This window comes from Opisthorchis viverrini (assembly GCF_000715545.1).
Source record: "Opisthorchis viverrini unplaced genomic scaffold opera_v5_141, whole genome shotgun sequence".
Classification (NCBI taxonomy): Eukaryota; Metazoa; Platyhelminthes; class Trematoda; order Opisthorchiida; family Opisthorchiidae; genus Opisthorchis; species Opisthorchis viverrini.
In genome coordinates this window covers 1,058,151-1,075,232 of record NW_008751798.1, presented here as the reverse complement: position 1 = coordinate 1,075,232, position 17,082 = coordinate 1,058,151, and the positions used below count along the sequence as shown (strand labels likewise).

At 45.9% G+C, this 17,082-nt stretch overlaps 2 protein-coding genes across 2 annotated transcripts in view; one reads left to right on the top strand and one right to left on the bottom strand.

The window, feature by feature from the left end:
- T265_06685 (hypothetical protein) overlaps window positions 1–2,708 on the bottom strand; it is a gene marked incomplete at both ends in the record, with an annotated part of 12,664 nt that extends 9,956 nt beyond the window's left edge. Inside the window, 2 exons of the mRNA XM_009172010.1 lie at window positions 2,276–2,419; window positions 2,620–2,708. Of these exons, the coding sequence (XP_009170274.1) occupies window positions 2,276–2,419; window positions 2,620–2,708 (233 nt within the window). The remainder of the gene's footprint in view (window positions 1–2,275; window positions 2,420–2,619) is intronic.
- Window positions 1–17,082, top strand: part of T265_14099 (hypothetical protein) — a gene marked incomplete at both ends in the record, with an annotated part of 56,140 nt that overhangs the window by 11,155 nt on the left and 27,903 nt on the right. Inside the window, 4 exons of the mRNA XM_009172021.1 lie at window positions 4,876–5,076; window positions 6,225–6,374; window positions 13,489–13,798; window positions 15,880–16,084. Of these exons, the coding sequence (XP_009170285.1) occupies window positions 4,876–5,076; window positions 6,225–6,374; window positions 13,489–13,798; window positions 15,880–16,084 (866 nt within the window). The remainder of the gene's footprint in view (window positions 1–4,875; window positions 5,077–6,224; window positions 6,375–13,488; window positions 13,799–15,879; window positions 16,085–17,082) is intronic.

Genomic DNA, 17,082 nt, shown 5'->3' with positions numbered 1-17,082 from the left:
TATATATATGTATATTGACGAACCTTATGGTTGTACGGTAGTGGAGCATCAGTGCCAACTCTGATGTTGCTGTCTTTGATGATGATGTTCGTCATGGCTGTTCTCTTTCACCTTTCCTCTTCAACTTCGTCGTTGCTGCGATCATGGAAGAATCACTACCAGCCTCTAATGTCTCTGGGGTCGAAGTGTTTCCGAGGCGTCCGCTCAAGGATATCGAGAACGCAGACGACATAGCTTCTCTGGGATCTGACCCCGTGGCAATGCAAATAATACTACATCCAAATAATTCCACTTCACGGTTCCGCATGTGCTTCACACCTGCAAAGTGCTACTGCAAGACTGGGTGGGCTCGAACCCTAACCTCATGCTTGCGGGTGAAACAAGTGAGGTAGTAGACAAATTTGTTTACCTGGGCAGCTGTATCAGTCCCGGTGGTCTGGCGAAAGATCATATTTCCATCCGGATTGGGATGGCCAGAGAAGCTTTTGTGGACCTGCGCCACCTTTGGCATAGGCGTGACATCGGCTCCTCTGTTGCGGTGCGCTCCATATTACCATATGGATCAGAAACCTGGCCTCTGCGCGCCGAGGACGTCAAAAGACTTTCAGTGTTTGACTTCGGAGCATTGCCCGAATCTGGTGGGAACACCGGATCAGCAATGCTAAAGTTCGTCAAATGGTATTGGGAAAGAATAACTCACCCTCAATAGATGAACTGATCACACTGCATAGGTTGCATTAGCTTGGCCACGTGCTTCGTATGCCACTCGACCGACTTCCTCGAAGGGCTCTTTTCGCACAACCACTTGATGGATGGAAGAGAGTCACAGGCGGTCAAATTATGACTTGGCAGCAAAGTGTAAAAGCCATTACCAGCAAACTCATCTGCGCTGGTCATTGCCGTCTTCCTGGATGAGGACCCTGAGACGGGCCATATCAATGATTAGAGATATTGTCAGATATAGCCCAGTCGCGCTCATGCATCCAAGCTATTGCTTTCAATGAATAGCTCCCTTCCCAATCCCCCCACTTAAGAGTCCACCTACAGTATTCACGCAACGCACTAATTTATCATCTCCCGCCTGCAATGCGCCGCTACCTACCCCATCTCCTCGAATCATCGGTGAACGAAACTGTGGCAGCTACAACCACTGTACGACAAGTACACGGTTATTACAGCTGACCATGATGATGATGGTGAAAGAATAACGCCTCGGTCGGTGGGCCGGATACTTTGAGCAACGGCTGTCGTGGCCACCAGCTATCACTCATCAGGAGCATATAGCTGACGTAGAACCCTGGACAGTGCTCATGGAACCCTCTACGGCTTCGGAGACTTACGACTGCGCACGTTCTCTCAAGTGCCACCGAAATTCCCGCGCAGATGACCGTTCACCAGCATTGTTCAAAGAAGGGTTGAAGTCTTTGTGGACGTGTGAGATTACACGACGGGCTCTCTAAAAGCTTCCGTACACAAAGTGGTGTCCGTCAGGAATGCGCACTTTCTCCATTCCTAGTTAACTTCGTGATCAATGCAATCGTGGGACGAGCGGTGGAAGGTGTTCAGACCCTGATGTTTCCGAGGCGCATTCGACTCGGTTGATCGGTCTGTTCTTCTTGAGACGTTTGCCCACCAAAGAATGCCCCGAAAGTTTGTAAATATAATAGTTCGAAGAGGAGGAGAAGGCGCAGGTATTCTTGGATGAACTGACCAAAGTCATCCCGTCCATTGGTATGCCTTTTGCACCTACAAAGTGTAAGGTCATGCTTGTGGACGTGCAGTCACTGAACACGCCCCTTACAATCCAGGGAGAGGTACTGGAAGTTGTGGAGCGTTTTACGTATCTTGGAAGCTGTACTAGTTCTGATTGCAGTGTGTCAGATGAGGTGAATGCACGAATCTGCAAGGCTCGGGCCGCGTTTGCTAACTTGCGACACCTATGGCGTCAGAATGGTTTATCCCTGAATCTGAAGGGACGTGTGTATCAAGCTACAGTACGGGCTGTTTTGTTGTATGGCTGTGAGACTTGGCCTATTCGAGCAGCGGAACTGAGACGTCTTCAGGTGTTCGACAATCGTTGTCTCAGAACCATAGCTCGTGGGTTGGTGTCGGCGAGATGGCCCAAGTGGTTAGAGCGCGAACTTACTTATCCCAGCCCTGGTGCTTTCTTCTGATGGCACGGCAGCTAGGCACCGAAAGGGTGCTACAGCTGAACGATTTTTTTGTCGGCGAATTCGTAACGAGGCAATTAGAAAGCGAGTTTTGGTTTGTGCACCGGGTATTTCCATTGAAGAATGTGTCCAGCACCAGAAGCTCCGTTGGTTGGGATCTGTGTTGTGTATGCCTAACCATCGTTTGCCGAAGAGATAGCTGTTTTCTGTGCCCAGTCCATAAAGGTGGGAGCAGAGAGGTACCAACCCTTGAGCTCTAAGGGGTGTGTGAACGGAATTATGAAACGTTTGGGTGCTGTCAGTGCCACTCGCCTTCCAGGAATGGTTCGCATAATCCCTGCTGCCCCTGTTCGTTGAGGCTGGAGGATACGGCTGCCAACCGATGTCAGTGGCGTTCTTGTTTTTCAGTTTCTATTCAGATTGCTTGGATGAGTGGAGACGTAGGCACCTCGTACTGATTGTATTCTTTTCACAATAAGTCTCAAATAAATCATGATTGTACGGCGGCAAAATATCGGTGTTGAACACTGATGTCATGCTGTCGTTGACGATGATAATGATGCTAAGCGATTGATGGTCTGGCTTTGGTTGTTTCGCGGAAAAAGCTATATTTTCGGCATTAACCGACGACGAAGCAGTAGGCACAGAACAAGTGACAGACTGTCTCTATGTTTATGATTGTGATTGTTTCTGTACTAGTTTGTGAGCTTGTGCGGCTCCGTGAAGTTTGTTAAGATCCAAATCACAAAGGTAAGCAGGATCTGAATGGCGCCCAACTGCAGTCCGCTCGTCAAAAAATCTTGGACTGCTTTTTTATGTTCCGTAGCAGATACTGCTTTGAACTCGCAGTCTGTAGCAAGTGACTTCAGCTTTTGGACCTACTGGTCAACATTTTGGCCGGGTTTTTGTTTGTACGTAGCTAATTGGTGGCATACATACACTGTATTTTTCGGTGAATATACATTTTTTCCAGCAGACTTATCGCATAACTGTAGTTGCTACATTCTGCAATGAAATCATGCACTGCATGTTCAATGTGACGAATGAGTTTCCAATTTATTTACATTTTGAGGTTTGATTTAGTTAATATAAGCTATGAAGGCACCGAACCAATGAGTCCATCATTTCCTTGCACCCGGTGAGTCAGGATCAGCATCAAGAGTCATAGATCGGAGAATATAATCCATTTCCCCATTAGGTGATTAAATTGGTGCGAGAGTCGAGCGGTTCCAGGTGAGATTAGAAGGAAAGTTCGCTTTGATGTCCGCTTTAGTCGTCTAATGACGATAGTACATGAGGCGAAAATGTAGAGTAAAAATTACCAGTTATCAGAATATGAAAAGTATGGTTTACATAGTCATGACACCTTCCTTGGGTCACGTTTCTTAGCGAAATCAACTTTGACTATATCTTGGTACTTTTTGAGCCAAGAGTCGAAGGTTCGGTCTGCATCCTCGTCAAAAGTAGATTCAGTGATAGAATTAGCAGTAGAGTCCGCACTGAAATTTCTGGTTGACTTTAACTACTTTCTGGATGCTAAACACTCAGATTTTTTGGTCAGCTCTTCTGTGGTTTTCAGTCGCATGTGCTAAAATTGTTTTGTCACTGCAGTTAGGCGTGCTTAAACTACGTTTGCTGGTGTTCCGAAACCACCTGAATTTGGTCAGTCGAAATTGACATCGTAGGAGACCCATTGGCAGTAGTGGAACTGTTTAATAGCTGGATGGTTTAGGCGATTGATGGAACTTATTCTGTCGCTTAATTCAACGCGAAATCCTAAGGAAGAAGACAAATGAGACCAGATTAAGATAAGCTTTGTTGAGGATGAACTTATAGAGGGAAGAGCGCTGTGTCTCATTTGACTACAACAGAATGAGGATGTTATTTTAGTGAAATACCACAAGTGATCGAATTGTTCGTTAGCACCTGACCGTCCTAACATTTGGTAGCCTGCTCACTCGGCCTGATGGAACTTTTGTAACAAAGGCGAAGCGTTGCCCAGGTAAGAACTACAGATTACCTACCAAGCTCTTGTGAAAGCTGTACGGTGTTTTGCATAGATTGGGTTCACTTACAGGACTAAATCTCGAGTGGAAATCCCATAATCCCCACTACCAAAAATATATGGTTTCACAAGGCGAGTGAAACTTCCATATGGGAAGTTATCGATCGAGGAACCAGTTTGCACATGACTACACGATGTAGATTCGTGATTGAAGGCTAAGTGGCATGTTATCCCATCTGAGTAGGAGCTAACCACACTTCCGATCAGCCACTCGTGGCCGAACGGTTAGTGTTCAACTAATAGCCTCGAGGTCACGAGTTCGGAAAATTGTAGGATTTTGTGGGATGTGCAGTGCTGGTGATTCCCGATGAGGATGAAACGGTTTCTTAATGCTTCGGCTTTGTAGCATAGATTGGGTTCACTTAAAGGACGAAATGTTAGTTGAAAACTATTATTTAACTTCCATGTGGTAGTCGTCTGACTGATTCTCGCAGCAGAAAGGTTGCAGAATTGCGGCCATGGTGCTATTTGGAGATAAAAAAATGTTTTCTCACGTACAAGAGGTACCATACTGGAGTCTGAAGTTTTCCTTGTCGATTAGAACCACCGTTCCACGTATTGTTGCTGTTTTGGATGACGCAAACGTCGCTCTGGTCACACACTTATGCCCTCATTTCAACTTGCCTCCCTTCCCATCAGTCTCGATTCGGTCACTTTTGCGACGAATTCCTCGAGCTTTGTCGCTACAGCTTAGTTAGTGGTGATCGGACACCGTATCGGGAACGGACGATTGATTTTATCACGAAGTTTGCCCTCTTCTGTGGGAAGTCGGACAACGATGGGCCAGTGGACACGCTGAACAACCGTCTGTTACTGCGTTTGTTCGTATTCTGTATGAGAGTGAGTATACTTTAAGCAGTTGATGTTCATCACTCTTATCCGTCTCACTAATGTGCAGTACACTCAAACGATTCAATAATAATAATAATAGCAATTGTTTAGCTGTAACACCCTTTCGGCGCCCGCCTTGCGAGCCACCTAAAGGAAGCGCGAGAGCTGAGATACTGTCAGATTGCCTGCGGAACCCGAACAGTCATCATGCTGAACTATTTGACAATCACACGTGTATCAGCGTTTGGTGTAGCTCAGGTTAGGGCGTGAATTTACTGATCGGAGGATCCGTTTTTCGAATCCGGCCTCTGCCCCTCGAATTCCTTTGTTTAGGCTTGGGCAACATGACAGTATCCCATCCCTCGTGCTTCCTTCGGGTGGCATGGCAGCTAGGCACCGAAAGTGTTACGGCTGAACTGTTTTTGTGTGTGTGGACAATAGGTAGGTCCTTTCCTGCTTCACCGGGTCACTCAAATTACTCACGGATCTCGTCGGCCAAACATTGAGTGGCACAGTGACAATTTAATCTGCACGAAGCTATTCGAGTTGAATTGTTTTCTTTATATCCAACACATTAATCGAATTGAAGTTAAAACAGCTCCTGACCCGGCGTCCGCGAAAACCACTTGGACGTTATGATGCGCAGTTGGTATATGCCTTTGAATTGGTGGACGGTTCCGTCCCATACGGTTCAGTTAAGCCTTCGCGGGTATCCATGTTTCACAATTTTTATACTTTGAATCAGTTGTCTCGCTCCATAGTATTGTGGAGGCAGATTTCCGACCGTATTTCTGCTTCTGGCGACCCATATAAACATATAATTTATCCAAACATTTTCGTTATGTAGATAGCTAGGACTGCCTTAGCATTCCGGACTTTATTCGTCAAGTAAGACTGTAGTGCCCGGAGTCGGAATCACCTTATTTGTTTATTCGTTCAATCTGAAAAAAAATCTAGGACTATGCGTATATCAGAGGACGCGATTGTCTGAATCCTAGTGAATTCCTGACAGTTCTAGAAATTATATCCTTACTGTTATGCATTTTCGGCTTCCTCAGCTATTTTATCTCCTTAGCCCAACTGTGTTACAGACTACCAGGCTCTCTCCTACTGTTGCTGCATATTAACTCGTTTTCTGCTGCCTTGTTTATCTATAGTACAACGAATGCCCCAACCCTGCTGTTCGTTTTCGCTGTGTGCAAATCATTCACAAACTGCTTGAGGGTATTGGCGAAAATGGAGTGATACCAGATGAGTTGTATCAAGGTCTGCAAGACATTCTGTTGCGTCGTGTCCAAGATGTCAAGGTTAGTTTACGTTTGTGTCATTGCTTTGACAAAGTGCCGCGTCGTTTTTTAATATTTGAGGGTCCAGCTTATTCAATTTCAAAGCAAACCAGTTAAACTGTCCCCTGTGCCTGCATGCAGTGTACATACTGTGCCTCCACTATGCTTTCAACTAAATTTGAGAGAGGTGACGCCCTGCTCTGGCAGTCACCCCGTATGGGCCTAACAGAAATTAGATTCTGATGCCACAAACAGCGTATGTTGTTCACACTTGGGTATTGCATTCATTGACTTCTGTTACGGGACGGTCGTGGCTTGTGCAGTTGCCAAGGTACATGAGCTTATTTAGGCTCCTCACTTTGTAGTTTATTTGGAGATTAAACAGCCTTGCACTCTGAGGGTGTGAAACGCATATCGAAATATGGGACTAGTTCTTATATTTTATTCCGTAGATTTGTGATTGGCCATTGACAGAACTAAAACATCAGCGTAATCCAGATCCGCCACTACGTCTCATGGAAGCACTCCGGTTCCTAGATTTTTGGGCTTTTATAAGGTTTTTATAAACGATACTATTGAACACGATGGGGAACGATGGACAGCACTGACAAACCGTACTAGTTGTTGGAAGACTTCTGGATGGTTTGTTGTGAACTGTACCGCGGGCAAAATTGTTATGACAGAAAGTCGGAAGCATATTCCCAAATTTTGTTGGTATTTTTTTCATAAAACAGGTCGTGTTCGGTCTTGTGTAACAATCCACAACGCACTTCGTTCTGTTCGGGATTCATTTGACCAATTAAGCACTTGTTCCTTTGGTTGACAGTTTCCACCATTTACAGCAGCCACGCGCGATCATTGACTGCATTTGCGCACGTGGTAGATGTGATTTACGGCGATTTCTGTTTAGCGCACATGTTGAAATTTGTCAGTGTGGTGACTTAAGAACAATTAACTATCACTATCTCAATAGGGAACCTGATTCCAACGCCTAGGTTAGTCGGTTTCGAAGATATCAATTGTACAGCAGAATGTGATCAATCCTGAAGAGCAAAGCACTACGCATTCCGTCGTGCTTTGCGCGAAGGAATCCCGAAAGATTATTCTACCTACAAAATCGAAGGCCCCTTTGGTATTAGGGATCGTTTGTTGATGGTATTCACAGCGCTCTCTTTTTGACTAATATTTGACTGAACTAAGGATATATCCACTGCACCCCATACTCAGTCGAAATATTGTTTCACCTTCCGGAGGCTTTACTAGGTGGGTAGCATTCCTTTTACGATAGGTATAAGGTTTATTCCCACAGGTTGGCTCGACTCGTTTGTATGAATGAAATTAAAATACTCGGTTGATCGCAGCTTTTTAGAACGCTTTCTTATTTGCAAACGATTTCGAATAATTTGGTGAAAGCAGAACACAAGTACTCACCATTGCTTTTGAAGAACGCTGTTGGGAGCCTATCTTGTTTAAGGGTAGGGGGCACAATAATACTAGACCAACTAAAGGGGCTCTATACCATTAGAACGTAGCTCCGTTCGAACCAGTTGGATGGAAGCCACAGGTTTAAAGACTGAATCAGCTAGTAGTTTGTTGAAGAGATCATAGGATCATACACTCGAATTCCAGTGTGATAATGAACTTACAGACAGGTTGAAGCAACTGCCGTTAAAACTCCGACAGTACTGATCTTCACAGTTACGCCGTCCTTCTCTGTCTATTCATGCTTCATTTGAGCTGATTTCCAACTAAACTTCCAATCGAATCACGCTACAAGATCGAGGGAATAAAGCGTTTTGCAATAAGGAGTGCACTTAGCTGTCCGGAGGTCTAGTGGTCTTCATCTTTCTGGGGACACTAACGTCGCTTATGGCTGCGGTTATCTCTTCCTTGTGGTCGAAAATTGTCATCGAAGTGACCTTCCACCGTTTAGTGGTAAGCCTTGATAGGTTTATATGCCATGTGACTCATCTTCTAAATGAGAAATTTGTTTCTTAGGTTTACCGGGGCTATTCGGTGAAAAACTCCAGACCTTACAGGAATTTGACCTCAAACCCGATGTCGGCGGTCGTTACTGTGTCCCCATTGATAGTGGAGCAAGGCCAACAACGACAAAACCCGCTGCAGCAGTGACGGATCTACCCAAAGTTCTTAGTTCGTACTGTCTAGATATGTTAGCCGGAAACCCACACTAAAACCGTTTTACCGCTCACAGTCTAATCCGCACGCGATTCGCCAAAAAATCTAGTCACTTGTCAGTCCACCATCAAGGTGAGCTCTGATTGGCCGAAAGTGTGGACCCTATAGCCAATCATAATCCAGTATCCGCAGAATGCCAGTTACCAATGCCGCATCTAGAAGGAAGGAGTCGGAGTTTTCGCAATGTTTTCTCCTCATACTGTAAAAGTAAAGTAATCATTCAGCTGCAGCACCCTTCCGGTGCCTAGCTGCCACGCCACCTGAAGGAAGCACGAGGGCTGGTGCCAGGTTGCCCAAGCCTAGACAGGGGAAGTCGCGAGGCTGAGATTGGGTTTGAACCATGGGCCTTCCGGTCAGTAAATTCGTGCTCTAACCACTTGAACCATCTCGCTCCCTCTCCTCATACAACACAATCTACACGTGTTTTTCGCTTAGTTTTGGGCGTTTAATACCCCTTATGCACCTGTGGTGGTTATTTTTCCGAAAACTCTGGCTGCGAGGGTTCGGACCGAGAACTGAGCTGAGGCACTACGCTTATTTCAAGATAGTTATGATGCTGTAAGTTTAACGATTGCTCGCGGGTGTTGTTTTCGAGTTCTAAAAGTGCAGCAGACAAAATAGAAGTTTGACCAAAATAACATAATCAACAATCGTTCAGTTGTAACACCCTTCCGGTGCCTAGCTGGCATGCCACCCGAAGGAAGCATGAGGGCTGAGATACTGTCAAGTTGCCTAAGTCCAGATAGGAGCTTTTAGGACCTTTGCGCCTTAATCAATGGGCCATCTCAAGTTCTATCTCGACTGAAAGCAGCTCGCTGACCTGTCCACGAGTGAACGCACGTTTTTACGACTACTACAAATGCAGGTTCGAGTAGAGGTGCAGATGCGGGCGTTGGAAAGCGGTCGAGTACTTAGCTGAGCCAAGATGTACGGAGGTGTGATTGTATAGTGGGTTGGGCAAAGAGTTGAATGATAATCCAGAAGGGTGACAGGCACCAGCAGTCGCATGTTTTTTTGTCTGCCATGCTATGTGCGCTGAGTGGGTTCAAGTCGGCTGAGGTCATTGGATGCCGGCCGGTATTTGTGTGCTTTTGTTCGCTATCACATCATTTTCATTATCAGCTGTACACTTATACGGTGGTTGTCGTCACCACAATTTCGTCCACGGATGATATGGGGAGGTAGGGGAGGTAGCTGCGCATTGGGGGTCGGATCTGGTAAATTGGTACACAAATACAGGCCTGTCAGTGGGCTTTTAGGTGGAGGGATTGGGAAGGGAGCTATTCATCGAAAGAAATAGCTTGAATGCACGGGTGCCATTGAGGCCACTACTGCGCCATGTTTGACAGTCTCTAACCATTGATGTGGCCCGTTCCGGGGTACCCATCCAGGTATTAACATTCATGCTTCACTGCCAAGTCATTATTTGAGCTCCCTTGGCTCGTTCCCTTCCTTCGCGAAAGTCGGTCGACTGGCATACGAAGCTCGTGGCCAAGCCAACGCAACCTATGCAGTGTAATCAGTTTATCTACCGTGGGTGAGTTACTTCTTCCGAATACCATTCGACGTATTTCAGCATTGCTGATTGGGTGTTTCCACCAAACTTGGCCAGTGCTCGGGAGACATCGATGGTCAAACAGTGGAAGTTTTTCGACTACCTTGGCGCGCAGTGGCCAGATTTCTGACCCGTATAACAATATGGATCTCACCGCAGCATAGTAAACTTGACAGTTGTGCTGATGTCACGCCTGTGTCGTAGGTGGCACAGGTTCACAAAAGCTGATCTGACCCTAATCCGGACGGAAATATCATCTTCCGCGAGATCACCGGGAATGATACACCTGTTCAGATAGACAAACCTGCCTATTACTTCAACCGCAAGCATGAGGCGAGGTTTCCAACATACCCAGTCTTGCAGTAGCACTTTGCACTTTGGAGGTGTGAAAGCGCGTGCCAAACGGCGAGGCACAGTTATTTAGCTTATTTAATATTGTTTGCATCACAACAATGCCAGATCCAAGGAGAGCTATGTTACCCGCTTGCTCGATATCTGTGAGCGGACGCCCCGGGAGCACTTCGACCCCACAGGCACTAAAGGCTGATAGTGAGTATTTCCCTCGTATTAATACTTCGCCGGCGGTCACGGTCAACCGTTCGACGATCGGATTGTGCGGTTTTTAGGGCTGACCTTTCATAACCAGTCACTACTCGAGCGTACGCAGCATCGCTGCTTCCATGAATATGAACATGCTGGTTAGCTGGGGGAAACACCTTATCACCTTCACACTGCTACCGCAGGGGATACGACGACTTTTTCCCCTCGTATTACGGGGTCTCACTGCTCCTTTTTTGCCTTCCTAGCATAATTGCACCTTGTGGAAAGAAGTTCCAGCCAGTGTAGTCCTCGGAATCATTGCAGCAGTCAAGCCCGACCACGACGTCAAGGTGGCAGCTTCGGTCTGGTCGCTTTTGTTTGGTTAGATGCTGTGGGGTTTGGTATTGTCATGTTGTCCAAGTGGGTGGCATCTGGCCTATATATAATATATATATCTCGAGGTAAGTTGCAAAATTACTGGTCGGAAGGCCTGTGGTTCGAACCCAACCTCGGCATCTTGACTGCTCCTGTCTGACAGTATCCCGGCCCTCGTGCCTCCATCGAATGACACGGTGACTCCGGTTGAACGATTATCTTTTATGTATCCATCAGTTCTCTGATGTCAGGCGATTTTGGTCCGAATATATATGGCACGCGATATGTCGAAGACACTTGTTTTGAGGTCATTTGTGTTTGTAACCGGTGAACGTGCATTATCAAAAGTGACATTCCTTTGTTTGGTTGATCCATAGAAAGTCATTCCAAAAACGCAGGCTTTAGGTTTTTTTTACCGTTCTTCAGCAAAATAATGAAATAAGCGATCCAGAAGAACCCTACTTTTCAAGGAAGGGTAGAGAGCATTCTAATCGTCTAGATACCACTTCGGTAAGCAGCTTTGAACAAGCTGCTTTAACTGGTGCAATTGAGTGAAAAAGCGCAGCGCCTGTTATTTCGGCAGATTAAATTGTACGGTAGGAGCTACATCATGCTTCCACAAATTCTCAAGAGCCATACGGTTATAAATGAATTGGTGTGTAGACCAGGTCAAATCGTCTCATTTCATGGACTAGATAGTCCGTCGACAACTGTGCGAGTATCACCGTCCAGGCATATGTGCATAGCTGCACCTGAGTGACGCAGCTGTTGTTAGTCAAAATGGCTATGAACAGTTGTTTTACATCACCTTAGTACCAGTTACTTTTGGACCACAACAACTAACGTTGAGGGTGAAACCTATCATTTCGTGCCAATGATTCACTGCCCATCAAAGTGCATCAAGGTGCATCTTTCTGGCTCAACTTAAGCGTGTTCTTCAACATCTAATGTCTATCACGTTGACAGCATACATGTATCGTTTCATCATCACAGTGGTAATGAAATGCCGTTATTTCGTTGCATGCTGCCTCTGATTATTCGATCCAGCGAACGGGTGTTATCTTAGCCTTGGCAAACTGACAACCCTCGTGCTTCCTTCGGGTGGCATGGCAGCTAGGCATCGAAATGGTGTTACAGTTGAACGATTTTTTTTATCTCGAGTTCCAGCTAAGTAAGTGGCTAAGGCGTGAACTTGCCGATCAGAGGCTCCATGGTTGGAACCCAACTCCGGCATCTCGATCGCTCATGTCTAGGCCTGGGCAACCTTGCACTAGTTAACCCGCTATGCTTCTGCTGGCATGGCAGCTGATCACCGAAAGGGTGTCATGGGTTGGCGACTTTTATTAAGTGTTACAAGTAGAAATGATATTGATTTGACGCGGACTATTCACCTACTTCTGGAGATATTGTATGGTATCACTAAATGGTCGTCCTGGAGAGTACCAGATAAAGGACGGCCTTGGATCACCAAATGGTATCGTAGAGCCTTGGTTTTGGGTCGCCCGTTCGGCTTTGTTCTGGCTTGGGCACCGTCTGAACGCATACTTCCTTAGGGTTTCATGCCACTTTTGGTCTGAAAGGGCACCACATTTATACGGTGCTTTGAGTGCATGGCTGTCCTACCGTTCTACTGAGATCCATTTGCGCAAGGAACCGTAGTTGCTGTAGAACGATCTGTCGATCACGCATTGTGAGTTCGACATCAAACCTATTGATCCAAAAACCTAGTTGCAATACACAGTTGCGTGACGCCGCATTCTGAGGGAACGGCACAACTGCTAGTGATGGTTGATTTCACTTGTGACTTGTGAAACTCTATTGGGTTATCCGATATGCTTTCCGTATACCATTCTCTCTCAGAGTAATCTAAATATACAGCACAAATTAAATAGCTTTTCAACTAGGTTCTCCAATGCTTTCCTTCACAGAGTTATTCTTCCTTCTGAGTCATGGAAATTTGTATAGGACCGCTTGTGCTCTTGAGATAGGACTTTCGGTAAAAAATCATTTTACTTCACAACCAGTGCTTCCAGGCTGTATCGAAGACAAGTGCTGTCTAGATTCATTTCGAGGCCGGAGAAATTTGGAAAGTTTTCTCATCTCGCTGCCTTATTTTGATCATTGTTGCTTCGGGGATAAATGAAATCGTATGCAAGGTATTGTTGTGAGGCCTGGTTGTCCAACCGTGAGGCGGCAGTTCGATGCCAGTTGTTTCTATGCTGACAGTCCTAAAGGCCTCATTGAAGTACTGGCGTTTTAAAGGCTTCATCTCGATGATAACTGTTATTTTCTAACTGACTATCACTTGGAGACGGCCAGTGTAGGTCACTTAGACCATGTCCTGTAATTCATCTCTGTCCGTGGATGAGGACGGACCCATTCTGTGCAAATGTAGTGTAGTAATTTGAAGTTATTTTTGATATCAGTAACACCAATTACAATCCCGTTTCTTCAATCATTCTCCAGTCGGTCGTCCGAGTTCAAGCCATTCAGGCTCTTTCACGCATGCAAGATCCTACCACAACTGACTGTCCTGCTGTGGAATCATTCATTTGGCTGTCTCGTCACGACCCGACTACAGAGGTACGCCGAGCGGCGTTGGCAGCCATGGTTCTAACTACGAAAACTCTACCAAGTCTGATTGAACGGTGCCGTGATGTCTCGGATACGGTACGCCGCACTGCCTACAAAATTCTCACCGATCGCAATGTGCTCCGGCCTTTATCGATTGCGAAGCGTATTCGCATTTTGCAAGACGGGTTGTCCGATCGTTCGGGTAAGGGCTTGGTGACTAGTTTCAAGTGGACTTCTTTGACGTTCCAGTCAAGAAGTTTCACACCTGGCAACGCGAGCTATTTCATGGTATCACTGCGCATGCAGCGCCTAGAATTATTGTATGCTCCTTGTGTTACGGCTCTTTACGGAGTTCGCGCACTATGTACTTCACTGTGTTACATACTGGTCTAGCGTTCGAATCGGTGACGGACGTTTAAGCGGTTACTTGCCCTGCCGTGCATAGTGTGTTCCGGTGAAGTTCGCCTGTTCGGATAATCAGAACAATGCAACCAGAGTTAAATTGTTCCGCACACTAGTTCTGAAGGAGTGTAAATTGTTCATGCATTGGGTCACTTGTAACACGTTTCTGTTTCTGTTTTGGAACTTTATTGATTGTATTGCGTTGATGAGTTATCACTACACTTGTCAGATTCCGCCCAAACACGGGATACCACAATTTAAGTAGTGTTTTGGGGTGTGTTTTGGCGCATTCCCTGCCTGGTCAGATGAATGTGTAAACTGGTCATGTGGTTGAAGAACAGGGGTTTAATTGGTTAAAAATCATAAATGTTGGCAATGCGCTTATAAGAAACTGAATGCCTGCTATACGAAACTTAACGACAGTGTGTTGGGCGCTGTGAGCGGTTGTGCAACACGCCTCGTGTGTATTATACAAGGTTGCTTGCTTGAGGTTTCTTGCTGATCAGAAGTCCGTCAGTTCAACCTGTAACGCATTTAAAGTGACATCCATAGTCCAATTAAATCGTCAATGTGTTTGCATGTCATTTAATTGGATAATGCAGTCTAATGAGAAAAACGAGCCAACGTTGGCGTGTCAGCCTGACTACCTTTACTCCGGAAAATCTAGCGAGAATGAGGCTTGAACGCACACTATTTGGTGGTGGATAACTGGGATGAAAGATATGTCGGTGCTTTCTGAGTTCCTGTTCTGCTCACTGGGATGGTTTACAAAGCTGAATCCTTTATCTTGACCATGTGACTTGCTGGACTTCACTTGTCCGTTAATATAGCTCAGTGGGTCACCGGGGTACACAAACCGTCACACCACAGCGATGTCCTGTCTCTTCGTGCCGGGATGATATCCCTTAGTTTTTCCGACTAGTTTGTGGTTAGGAGTTTTACCAGTACTGTGAGCTCACCTAAGCTTACTTTACGGCGATTGTCTCCCATGACGATGATTCGGCTTCACAGATTGCTCCACTGCAACCACTGCTCGCGAACAGTGGTTACAGGCTAGCTCTGTAGATCCATTTCTGATTCCAGCAACAAAAACTATATGCCAGGTTAATATTAAACCCCTCCTCCAAAATTGGAGGCTTGATTCCCGACATTTTGTCATCTTCCTTAGCGATTAGGAACAAAGTCGGGACGTTCTGGTCAAAAGTTACAGATCCTGCCTCCGAAATGTAGCATAGGTCTGTTTTGAGATGCGAGGACTATAGTGAGGGAATACCACCCTCTTCTGGAGTTTTTCTACTTTCTGAGAAGCTTGGCAACCGAATTGTTCTGTTCGTGATTCGGTGGTTCGCAGTTACTACTGTAGGGCTCCAATATTGACTCCCGTAGATTTCTCGTCCGAATACCGATGTGGTTCGGCAGTTGAATTATTCCACTCACCCTTTCTTCCATTGACCTCCGTTTCTGTTGCGCATTAGTGGTTTCACGGGCTGGATTTTACCAATGGCGGCACGAGGTAGATGGAAAAGCTCAGCTCAGCTCAAAAGGGATCCTCGGTGTTCGAGGCTTTCTTCATATGTGCAGCTTCTTTGGACCATTGTGAAGTCCGATCGTTTCTGGCGGACCTAGTAGTTTCATGTCCGCCGACATTAGATCCGCTTAAAAGCAAACACCAACGGCAACTGGCCACCACCTCTGTAGTCGGTTGGATAATCTCGGACTAATTTACGATGTTCGACTTGTAGGTTCCTGTAGGGCAAGTACTTTAAATATTCCCGAAGTGATATGTACAATCTGTCCAACGATCTTCTTTGGCCGATACACCTGCCTCAGAATATTTGAGTCAAACGTTTGGTACACCTCGTTTTGTCTTGATTTTCGCAGCCGACGTCAGACTAGCCGCCCAAGAATTGGTGCTAGCCTGGTTCCGATCTTCCGATTCCAATCCGATCAAGTTGCTCCATCGTTTAGACACTGAAGGTGTGCCGGAAACAAGTCAGTTATTACTGGACACTTTGTTTACCACCCTACCCGAGGCGGACTTTAACGCTATGGTTCGTACCTGGGCGGCGAACTATCTATCTGAGCAGTAAGTAATTTGTGTGGTATAGGGCTGCGCTGTACTCATTCTGTCCTCAGTGTTTTTGAGACAAAACACTTATCTATATCACACTATACATAGCCGGTTCTCAACGTGATTCGGACCGCATCTGATGACTGGGGTCCATGTTTGATTAACAAGCACCTTCTTGTTTGGTCTTGTTTAATCCTATACTCTTCGGTGCTGATCTCACTATTTTATTCGGCTGCTGCTCACACATCATTTTTACATCGATAGATTGTCGTGAAGCTGCTGTGCTTACCTCACACGACCTACACCCTTTGATAGTAGTCGTCATTACTTTCCCATTGAAAGGTCATAGTGTATAAAAGCACACTACCCATGTGCTTTCGTTGTTTTCGGCAATTCCATCTTATCGCACTACTTCGTCCGCTGCACATCGGAGCTGTGGAAATGCTCGGTCCTAAAAATCAGCGGTCAACATGGATGAACCACTAGCAGTCAGTAAGCATGTAGGTCAGTCGGCGAAGTTGTGAAACTATGGTGGTGGATGTTTTGACAATGGCTGCGATAAGTACGAAGGTTGGCGATTTTTGCTACATAGACGATTCTGTTTTTTATAGTGGGTGGCAGAATTTCACTTTGCATTGATGTTCCTGGATGGAACATCAGTTGTGCTCAACAACCGCGGATAATTCTCCAAAAGGGCACATCATCCCATGGATAATTTTACTCGGTTCATGCTCTTTGAACATCCTCCCATGGCGATATACTCGATGGATACGGTTATGATTTTGTAGAGTATCGTGGAAGCCATAAGCCTAAAACGCGGCCACTTCAATGGCTGTCGTCAAATCGGATGATGACCTTCATAAATGACATCAGCTGTTTGGATCTGATGGACTCAGCCTACTCGAGAACCCTCTGGCGTTCAGTTACCCGATTATTGATTTCAGTACATATCATCCACCTGATTCTTACATCGATGACCGGCCGTTCTTGTCACACCATTCTTCCCCCCCCCC